General features: G+C 45.1%; 1 protein-coding gene across 1 annotated transcript; it reads left to right on the forward strand.

Annotated features, from left to right (window-relative positions):
- The first annotated feature begins 442 nt into the window (after positions 1-442).
- TMEM52 (transmembrane protein 52) lies at positions 443-10,637 on the forward strand. The gene is made up of 5 exons (XM_044281877.1): positions 443-599; positions 1,520-1,563; positions 1,670-1,714; positions 4,215-4,384; positions 8,953-10,637. Exons 1-5 carry the CDS (start codon positions 534-536, stop codon positions 9,243-9,245), a joined length of 618 nt encoding a protein of 205 aa, XP_044137812.1. The 5' UTR covers positions 443-533; the 3' UTR covers positions 9,246-10,637.
- The last annotated feature ends 703 nt before the right edge of the window (positions 10,638-11,340 follow it).

The raw sequence follows: 11,340 nt of genomic DNA on the forward strand, positions 1-11,340 counted from the left end.
GAGGATGGCAATACAGTTGTATCTAGCAGGCAGGCAGGACATTCGGGGCCTGGGACAAAACATCAGGGGCCCAGGCACCGAATGTCTTAACCTAGCAACGCCGTTCATTCCTTTTCTTCATTCTTTTCAGTATGTCCCTACTCCAAGAAGTGACATGTCCCGTTTTGACGCAGTGTCCGAACAGATGCCACTTGAAGCTGCGGCAGATGCCCACTCAGGGTTAGCTACTTTGCTTGGGACCCCAGAAATACCAACTCTGCCCGTAGCAACCTATCAGATGTCAGGGCACATCTTGAGCTCTGGCTCTGAGTAATGAAAGCGGCGATTTGATTGGTGGTTGGGTCCACCTAGCGCTGCACGCTGCTGTGGAGGAGGAGGCGGCTCAGCAGCGGGGCAGGGCCGGGAGGATGGGCTGCCGTGCGGTTATAAACCTCGGTGATGTCAGCGGCTCCTCCACAATCTGTCCTAGCGCTCGGCATTAGTGTGTGAGCAGCAATCCTCTGTGGAAGAAGCGTTAGCCTGAGGTGGAAGCCATGACGGTCTGGGGATCCTGCACGCCGGGGAGGCGGCTGCTGCTGCTCTGCTGCCTGCACGTCATGGTAACGTCTCCCCCTTGTCGGGGTCTCTTTGTTCTCAGGACCTGGGGGGCAGCTCCATGTGAGCCTCCCCCGCACGTCCGCAGCCATCCTCTACAGCGAGGGATGGATGGTCACCTTCTGTCTGCACACAAGATGTGCTGCAGCAGCTGCCGCTCCTGATTTTTGCCTGTATTTTCCTTCTGCTTCTACCAGGCCGGATCCCCTCTGCCTTCTGTGGCCTCTGCTGCCCCTGCTCTTCCTCCCCTCTTCTCTCTAGGCTTTCAGCTTAGATACCGGTTCTAGATCTGTTTCATTTTTCCAGGTTATCTGTAAATTGCCTTGTGAGTTTTGGATTAAGGTGTTACATTGGTTTAAATGACCCTAGATTAGTGATATTTATAATCTAAAGTAATCCCAGGTTCCAGCTGGTCCGTGTAATCTTGCTGTTTCTTCATACAAATGGAGTAGTTCTAGATTATTTTGCCATGGGGGGGTCTAGTCCAGATTACTGATAGAAATGTGACCTAGTCCAGATTACTGATAGAAATGTGACCTAGTCCAGATTACTGATAGAAATGTGACCTAGTCCAGATTACTGTTGCTTTTTTGTCTATGGGTTGTAGACTAGATTGCCTTCTTCAGGGTTACGGAATAAAGTGTGACTTTAGTTATGCAGTAATTATAATTTATATGGCGGCAATCTGGATTACAGGTGGCTTTTGGGCGGTTCTAGGCTCTCTGGAGAGTATATAGATGTACATGCTGTGTGTAATCTCCTGGGATCGGCTGGCTGCTGCAGTCCGGCCTGTGAGTAATGATTTCCTGGCTGCATTATGTCACGGGCCAGCTATGTCTCCTGGATGCAGACTTTTACAGGATTGCCAGATCCTCCAAGAACCCTGTGACACTTACCTCCCGTAATAAAGCTTTTATTTTTGCAGATTACCCTGTGTATGGCAGATGACGACCACGACTGTAAAATCGGGTTAGTATCTCTATCACTTGTGTTTGTTTTTATTTTTTTAATTTTATTTTTTAAATAACTAGTTATCTAATATTTATTTTACTTTTTTTTTTTTTTTTTTTTTTAGCAGTTGCACACATGAGACTAACTGGGTGAACCTGTGGTATGTGTGGTGAGTATCGGCCCTCTTTATCATCTTTTATTCCTACTTGTTGGGTGGTTTTTATGTCGCTGAGACCCTTAAGTAAACAGCCTATAAATGTGATTTGTCACCCATGGACATCTTGAAGTTGTCAGGACAGGAGATATGAGATAGTGGTGATCCCGGGCGGCATACATAATTTTTTTTTTTTTTTTTTTTATGTATTTATTTTATAAACTTCCTTTCGGAAATCTAACTGACAGTCCACCCTTTTTCCTTGTTTTAAGTGATAGGAGCCAGAGCAGTAGCTTGATTTCAGCTGTGGAGTTAATGTAGAGTGACTAGACATGTGGGACGCTCACTCCTCATTGAATGCAGGTCCTACTGCATTCAGTGAGGAACGAGTGTCCCGCAAGTGGATGTGAGGCACCTGTTTTGTTTTTGTTTTTTTTTAACGCCCAATAACTGGGTGCACTCCTGTCTAAACAACCGTTGATTGGGGCTCATTTTAAGAATCTGCACAGGTAAAAAGGGGTTATTTATCAAACTGGTGTAAAGTAGAACTGGCTTAGTTACCCATAGCAACCAATCGGATTCCACCTTTAATTTTTTTACAGCTCCTTTGGAAAATAAGAGGTGGAATTTGGTTGCTATGGGCAACTAAACCAGTTCTACTTTACACCAGTTTGATAAATAATCACTTTTTACCTGTGCAGATTTTTTTTGATAAATCTCCCACTCCTAGTGTTCGTGGGCATCTAAAAATTAATCCATTGACCTCCATGAACCCTCAGATCATAAGTAAGGTTTTCTCCTCCGTTGGGGGAGAGGAGATGCTGGTGATTCGGGGTCATTTTGCTGGATTTGGTTCCGGGCTTTGTACGTGTTTGCAGCTGTCGCTGGTAATTGGCCTGATGAAACAAAAGATGACGGAGAGAACTATTTTAGGAAACTGAGAAAATTAAAGCTTTGGCGGTCAGTGAGCTTATTGAAGGAGCTGTCCATCTGGATTGGGAACTCTGACCTGCTGGCGGAGGTTGTCAGTGGCCTTTGTTCTGCCATAGGAAATCCATGCTGCTCACTACTTAAACTCCAATTTATTGCTGGAGTATGTGAAGGAAACAGGAAATCTTGATCAATGTGGATTGTATCCTAAGGTTTGCCTCTCGGGCTACATTTGCCTTTGCAACAAATATTTTATTATGATTTTTTTTTTTTTTATTACTCCAAGCAACTTTGTAAATGGTCTTCACTGAAGGTTTAACAGGATTTTGGAAATAATGGGCTATCCTTAGGATAGACCATGAATAGAAGATCTGTAGGAATCTGACTCCAGGCATCCCCACATTCTGCAGGCTGAAGTGCTCCAGCGCGTGCCATGTCTCCTGCTTGCAGCGTTTTGATGTCCGTCTGACGAAACTGAGCCAAACTGATCCGTCCTGACTTACAATGTAAGTCAATGGGGACGGATCCGTTTTTACTGACACAATATGGTGCAATTGAAAATGGATCCTATTGACTTTCAGTGTAAGTCAAAATGGATCCGTTTGCATTATCATGGTAATGCAAACTGATCTGTTCTGAACGGATACAAGCTTTTTTCATTATAGGTGCGGATCCGTCTGTGCAGATACCAGACGGATCCGCACCTAAACGCAGGTGTGAAAGTAGCCTTAGGCCGGGTTCACACATAAGCGTACCCGATAAGCGCTGTTTACAAGCGTGCTTATCGGGCGTTTACATACGTGCCGAGGAAACAAGCAAACGCCCATTGTTGTGTGTTCCCGCTAGGTCTATGTGCGGGAACACGTGACAATGTGCCCCAAAGAAGCTCAGATGAGAACCATGCCGATAGGGAAGCATTGTTTTTTGCTTGTTGAGCGTTTTACAGTGCGTAGGAACACGCTGTAAAACGCGCAGGTGTGAACCCAGCCTTAGAGGACGCATATGACCACTGAAAGCTCCTGGATGTTGGGAGACTTACTTTGTTTGCCCTGTAAGACATGACGGGTGGTGCAGAAGCTGTAAACTGCATTGTCTTCTGCTGTTGGGTCATATATGACTAATTACCCTATACAACTGAGTAATCACAGCTAATACTGCTCTACATACCTAGGTACTGCTACTGTTGACTTGGAGACTAGAACCCCCTCCCACTCCTCGTCTCCAGTTCTGTCCACTTGGGCCCCCAGGCTGAAATGGGTGATAACCAGAAAGAATCGATTTTACTAAACCGTGCAGCAGACATTTGAGACCCTTCTAGATATTTCTGCTTCCAGCCTTACACCCTCATGGTCGCAGTACTGCTGCACATGATCTACATTTTTCTGATGTACTGTAATTGGGAGTTTGCCTTTGTCGCTTCCATGCGGTACCTTGGTGCCAACTAGCAATTAAGACTGGTCCACTGACTTTCCATTATGCTATTGTATCTGGGCCGCCTTACAAAGCCTTTCATTTAACAGCGCTGCTGGAGTGAAGCCTTTTTCTGTCTGTGTTTATAGAGACTTGAACTCCTTTCCCTCCACAGGCTGATCCTGGTCACCATACTGCTGCTCTTGCTCTGCGGGACCACAGCCAGCTGCGTCAAGTTCTGTTGTAAAAAGAAGAAACCACCTGTGCAGACCCTGCCCAATCATCCCTATGAAGTGACTGTAATCGCTATCGATAACGACAGCACCATCCACAGCACGGTCACCTGTAAGTATAGTCCGCGCAAAGGGAACCGTCGGCAACTTAGAGAACATGCCCCCCACAAAGTGCAGTGTTATAGAGCAGGAGGAGCTGAGCGGACTGATGACCTGGCTTTCTGGGAAAAATTAAGTAAAACTTGTACTTTATCCCTTTTTTTTTTTTTCTTACTTCAGTTGTACACGGGGAAGTGTTATCAGTGATGGCATTCTGTGTTAAGCTACATTTACACAACCGTATGTTTTGCGGTCTGCAAAACAATACAGATAACGTACATATTTTACGGAACAGCTAGCCCCTAATAGAACAGGTATTTATGGGGGGCAGCATGGCATGTTAAACTTAACTTTTAATTAAGTAAAAATTGGAGTAAATGCCCCTAGAAAAACAAACCTCAACCAAGAAAGGCAACCCAAACAAGGGCGCTACAGGGATTCGGCTAGCAACACGTATGTGTACTTACATCAACCCTAAAGGCGGTGTGTGAAAAGTGGTTGGATCTTACCAGTCCAGTTGAATTGAGTCATGCGGTTGTAGCCCAGACTTGTGTCCACTCAATGAGGTTTTGGATAGGTTTACACTTGAGGGTACTTGCTGTCGCATCCAGTCGTGCTAATGCGTTGCCAATGCAGAGGCGGGGCTAGGGGGTACTAAACTGTCTCTAATATGCCCTGGTATTGGCTAGTACACCCTAATGACCTCCTAATATGGAGTCATTGCCCTAAAAAGAGCGGCCCTGTCCAGAGCCTTGCCCTATTAAGGCCCTAGATCACCCTATCTCTGATTACGTGGAATAGGAGTGGAAACTGAAATACTGTGTGTTCCAATGGCGAGTGGTGTCCTGTCTCGCGGGGGATCACCAGATAAAGAACCTGTGTCCGAACATGTTTCATGAATTACTTATATAGCCCCAAGAATCGTCAGGTGACACGGGGCTGAGAAGTCACAAGGTATGGAAGTTGTGGAAGCGTGCGTGTAGCACAGCTCCAGGATGTCCTAAATCAAAGAATAAAGTCTGATCAGAGGCAGAGCCTTATACATGGCAAACAGTCAAACGGGGAATAAAACTTACATTAAATAGGTGGAGGTGTGTGTGTGTGTGTGTGTGTATATATGGCAGTTCTCCTGTGTCTGCAGGGACACCCAGTGGTTCCGGTGTCACCTGCTTGTCTTGGCAGGTTCGGCGGCAAGGACTGCCCTGTCGCATGGATTTAAATGCTGTGGGACCATTTTTGGCGCGTGTGACGTCAGCAACTAGTGGCGTCACATCGCACATGCGCACTGCCGTTTCTGAAGCCGAAAAGGCCGATTCCCGATCCGGCCAATCAGTGTAGCTCCTGGGGGCGTGCATGGCTTGCATCGCCCCCCGGAGTTAACACATTCAGATGCAGATTGGCCAGAGGAGGCATGTATAGGGAGTGTCCCAGTACACGGTAAATGCTCAATGCATTTACCGCGAGACATGACACCACTCGCCATGGGAACACAGTATTTTTTAGTTTCCACTCCTATTCTATGCAGGTAGAGAGGGGGTGATCTAGGGCCTTAATAGGACAAGGCTCTGGACGTGGCCACTCTTTTGAGGGAGATGACTCCATATTAGGGTGTACTAGCCAATACCAGGGCATATTAGAGACAGTTTAGTACCCCCTAGCCCCGCCTCTGCATTGGCAACGCATTAGCACGACTGGATGCGACAGCAAGTACCCTCAAGTGTATAACTATCCAAGACCTCATTGAGTGGACACAAGTCTGGGCTACATCCGCATGACTCAATTCAACTGGACTGGTAAGATCCAACCTTTTCACCAGTCTTGCTTCTTACACACCGCCTCTATGGTTGATATAAGTACACATACGTGTTGCTAGCAGAATCCCTGTAGCACCCTTGTTTGGGATGTCTTTCTTGGTTGAGTTTTTTTTTTTTTTTTTTTTTTTTTTTTGGTAGGGGCATTTACCTTTTTATTTTTTTTATTTTTTATTTTATTTTTTATTTTTTTACATGCCATACTGCCCCGCCACCCGTAAATACCAGTTTTACAGTTCTGCAGTATACTGGGGAAGGTCTTCACTTGTGTCTGAAGGCAACCTTCTGATTCTTTTCCCCTAATAGAACAGTCCTATCATTGTCTGTAATGCGGCCAATGGGATGTGTGTGTGGTTGTTTTTTTTTTGTTTTTTTTTTTCCCCCTTTGTGGAACGGTCATATGGAAACGGAATGCACACGGAGTAACTTCTGTGTTTGGTTCCGCATACGGTCCGCAAAAAAAATGGAACGGACACTGAAGGAAATATATAAGATTTACTGAATATTTTCCTGCAAAACTATATCAATTTGCCTGGCTCCTCCTGCTCTCTAACCCGCTGCCTGCAGATCGCCTTACATTTTGTGCTGATGGGTTCCCTTTAAAGAAGCAACTTGCCCCCGTGGTATGCTGTATACACATGAGATGCCTTGTGCCTGAGGAATCTGGCAAGTGATGGCCTTGAGGTGTCTTTTTATTGGAATTATTTAAAGGGACTGTTTGCTTTAGATGCCCCTCTCACATGTCAGTAAAACGTAATGTATGCTCTTCGTGTTCTCCAGACAGCACGTGTATCCATTGATTTTAAAGAGGACCTTTCACTAATCTACAAACGAAAAACTAACTATACCTGTGGGCCGTGCGGCGCCCAGGGGTCCCCCTGCACTTACTAGTAAATCTGGGCGCCGCTCCGTTCGCGCGGTATAGGCTCCGGTGCCTGCGCTCCCTCTGACTGTTTTCTTGTAGGAGGCGTGTCCCTTGCTGCACTGCTGGCCAATCGCAGCGCACAGCTCATAGCCAGGCTATGAGCTGTGCGCTGCGATTGGCCAGCAGTGCAGCAAGGGACACGCCTCCTACAAGAAAACAGTCAGAGGGAGCGCAGGCACCGGAGCCTATACCGCGCGAACGGAGCGGCGCCCAGACTTACTAGTAAGTGCAGGGGGACCCCTGGGCGCCGCTCTGCCCACAGGTATAGTTAGTTTTTCGTTTGTAGAGTAGTGAAAGGTCCTCTTTAATATCGGATCAGTTATAGAATTGTTGTTACCTCAGCACTCAAGGTTGATCAGCACACCAAAATTAGTCTTAAGTTCTTGCAATCAGTCGGCCGTAAAAAGGTGCAGACTTTCTTCTGCTTGTAAAGTGCATATCTTTATTTCATTTATATGTTTCAGGCCCTACTAGGAGTGGCCCTTTCTCAAGCAGATACAGAGCACCATGAACTTGAGAATTGTGTTCAGAACCTTCAAGTTAGCTGGAGCTTGGATCAACTGCAAAAAGATTTAGAACCCACTGACTTTAATAGACTATTCACTATAGGATTTAATGGGTCACTGAGTTTTTATAAAAACATCTGATGCATCATAGACATCAAAGGTTTTGATTGGTGGGGGTCTGAGTGATACCCCTACCGACCGCTGGAATAAAGAGAAGCGCTTGCATACAGCACCCTCCTGCAGGCAGGGGACAGAATCGAGACGGGCTCAGACTTGCTATTCACTCCTCCTGCAGTGAGGACAGAGGGCAAAATATGTGAGCGATTCCTTGTTGTAGTGGTCAGCGGGGGTCTCCACACTCTAACCACCAATCAAAACCTTTAGTATATCTCTGAGCAATCAAAATTATTTTTTTTTTATAAATAAAACTGACCATTTAAGGGGGGTTGCCCAGGGTCTAAATTGTTTTCACAATTCAGGAAAAGATTTATTTAGAAGGAGGAAAAAATAAAATAAAAGAAATAATAATCCCCACCACTCCGTATGTTTACATGCAGCTGATCTCTTACCCTCTAACCCTGTGACCATTGCAGACAATCCCTGAGCTCAGCAGTCTAGTTCCAAACAAACAAGGCTGAGGGCAGGTATTGTCTGCATTGGTCGCGTGGTTAGATGTGGCATGTCGTCAGCTGCCCAGAAGTTTACACAGACTGACAGGGACCATCTGCTCGGCAGTGCTGGGGATTAAATAGGGGTGTGTGGTTGTTTTTTAATTTTTTGGAGGATTTCCTGCCTTTTTGAAAGGCAACCCTCTTGCCAAATGCAGCTGATCACTGATGGTCCCAGCATTAGGACACCATGTTACCAGCTGATCATCAAGGGACTGGCCAGTAAGTGTTCAATGCAGCTCGCCTCTTGTAAAGGGAACTGGTCACCATGCAAATTATTTTTATAGTGGCATTTATTTTTATTTCATGGTGCTGCACATATGACAAGGGGTGTACAGAAAAAGACCCTGCCCATTAGGGCTTACAATCTACAAGAATGCAGTCCGATCTGCGGGCAGCATGTTAGAGCAGGAGGAAACTTGAGCAAAAACCCATGCGTGATCCCACCCTAAGAATAAAGTGGTCATGCAGTTGGTTTTTAATAGTCCATATCTATAGGTTATCTCAAGATCATTCCAACAACCCAGAGGCCTACGTACATTACTGTAGAATCCTGTCTTTTGCTAAATAAAATGTTTGATTTACAAAAATCTATATATTGGCTTTTGATTGCTCCGGTGCTCTGTAAACCCCCTGTGTAATTTAACACTTGGCTTTCTGTCTCTTTGCAGCATACAGCTCTGTCCAGTACCCTCACATGTTTGCTTTTGGCGACCCTGACAGAAGCACCCTCTCACCCCCAGCTTATAGTCTATATGCTCTAGAGCTCCCGCCAGCCTATGAAGAAGCCGTCAAGATGGCTAAGCCCAATAATGAAGTTGGCCCCCCTGTGGCTGGCCCGAGACTAGAGGACATCACCGAGCACGAGGGACCTGAAGAGGAGCCAGAGCAGCAAGCTGTATCCAATGTCACTGACTCACCGCCACAGTATGAAGAGACTGAAATTACAAGTCATGTCCAGTGATGACTAACTATAGATCAGGAACCCTCTCCTTGTGGCTTGGAATCTAAAAGGGTCATGTTCTGCTAATGTTGCCAGGGAATAAGACCACCCCCTTCAATCTATTTGCAGTGTTGTGACCTACATATAAGGCTCAAACTTTGTAGATGAAGCCTTCAGGTCCTCTCCACTCTCGTATCATGTGAACAGAATATTAATACCCTCTGACTGTCCTGTAAATAACTGGTGTCTCCTCTACAGATGAAAGATCTAACAGATGGTTCTGCAAAAACTGTGCTGGCCTCCTAGCAATACTGGCCTCCTAAACTCTTGGCCTGTATATCCAGAAGGAAATGTAGGGAAGAATATGTGGGGTGCAGGGAACCCTGTAATGCAATATACACAGGGGCAGTTTCCACATCACTACGGTATTGCTTGCTCACAAAAAATACCTGTAAATAGATTTTTTTTATTTTGAGCTCTGGTGTCAAGTTTTTAGGCTGAGATACTGGATTTGAGACTTTATCCCTGCACAACTAGGCTGGCTAACTTGGCATAGGTAGTGCCCAGCTGTCTCGGGCAGTCCCACAAAGAATGAATGGGGTAGTACCACACAAGTTCAACCTGCAGCAGGTGGGGATTCAGGACCCCTGTTCTTGCGGTCACATCCATATGAATCAGATACTTATTCCCTATCCTCTTCTGACACAAGCCCTTCCAAGTGCTGTAGGAATGTTGGTGGCATTCCTAGTGAGGGCTGTATTGGTTGTCACCCAGCTTTCCCAGAGACCGATTGTTTAAGAATCCAGACCTTTTATAATTGTGATACACTAGTTCATCTCAAGGACTTGCTTGTTCAGCAGATTTTAGGGATAAATTCCAGAATTTTCAGATTGAAAACCTTGACTCTGTGCCACCCACCTCAAAATTTAATAGGAATAGGTGTTGCATATGTATTTCCATCAGCCTTGCCTAAACTTTTATGATCTCTCCCTGTGTAAGTGATATGTTTGCGGTCCCTGTACTGTTGAATTAACCCTACTTCTGCTGGATGTGTCCCAGACCAAGGAGTGACTATGCACCACACTTGTAGCATGATTTTTACCTCTTCACCAGTTTGTGCCAACTCTCCTGAACATTCCACGTGCCATCTCTGGATTGAGGTTCCTATCAATCGTTGTCCTTCTTGCGGAAGGATCCATTTTTCTAGCAAATTGCTGGCAGAACTCGTTGCTACGTAACGGCTTTTACTCCAGTACATGTCCAGATCATTCTGTTATGAAGAACTTGCAGTATGTGTATAGTAATGTAGATATCTGGTATGTTTTAAAGTATAACTTAAAATGTGTTTGTAATTATCTTTTTCTTTTTTTATTAACTGTTCTGTAAAAATGCCAATAAAATTCTAACTGCTCATCAACTAGTGGACTTTCTTTTTCTGAATAACATGAAAAGTTTGGATGTCTGATATACTACATTGTACAGAAAGGTCCTCACACCCACCATTTTGACTGCAGAACATTCCTATGGAGACAAAACTACGGTAGCGATCTACTAATGGAAACTTGTCAAATTATACATCAAACATGCTAAGAAAATGTAAAATGTGGTAATTTTGGTAATAATAGAATTTTACATGTGGGGAAAATGCCTATCATGACCATGTATGCGGTTAATAAGTTATTTGTATGATGTAAATGCTCTTATGTGTCTCGGTTGCTTTATCTTTTTGTAAACCATTCTAGTAATAATGGCCTATTGACGTGTGTATGACTTCTTTGATACTGTTGCTTGCACAGTTCTCCTGATTATATCTCATACTCTACCTCTTTGCATCTTTAATTGCTTGGCCACTCATTCTGCATTGGGAAAAGTGCTTATTGCCAGTTCTTGGTCTTCCTTTTTTGAGATGTCCTGTTCATGTTGCATCATGGCCCTCTCCTACAGATGCTCATTTGGGTTCAAGCCTGGGGAATTCAGAGGGAGGGAGGGAGGGGGGGGGGGGGTTTGGTTTGTTCGTACTTGGAAGTCTTGGTCATACTCCTAACAGTCAGACATTTCTAGCCATGTGACATAGGATCTTCCAGCAAGACAATGCTATCTGCCCCAGGGAAGACAA

The sequence above is a fragment of the Bufo gargarizans genome, chromosome 2 (genome assembly GCF_014858855.1).
Source record: "Bufo gargarizans isolate SCDJY-AF-19 chromosome 2, ASM1485885v1, whole genome shotgun sequence".
Taxonomy (NCBI): domain Eukaryota; kingdom Metazoa; phylum Chordata; class Amphibia; order Anura; family Bufonidae; genus Bufo; species Bufo gargarizans.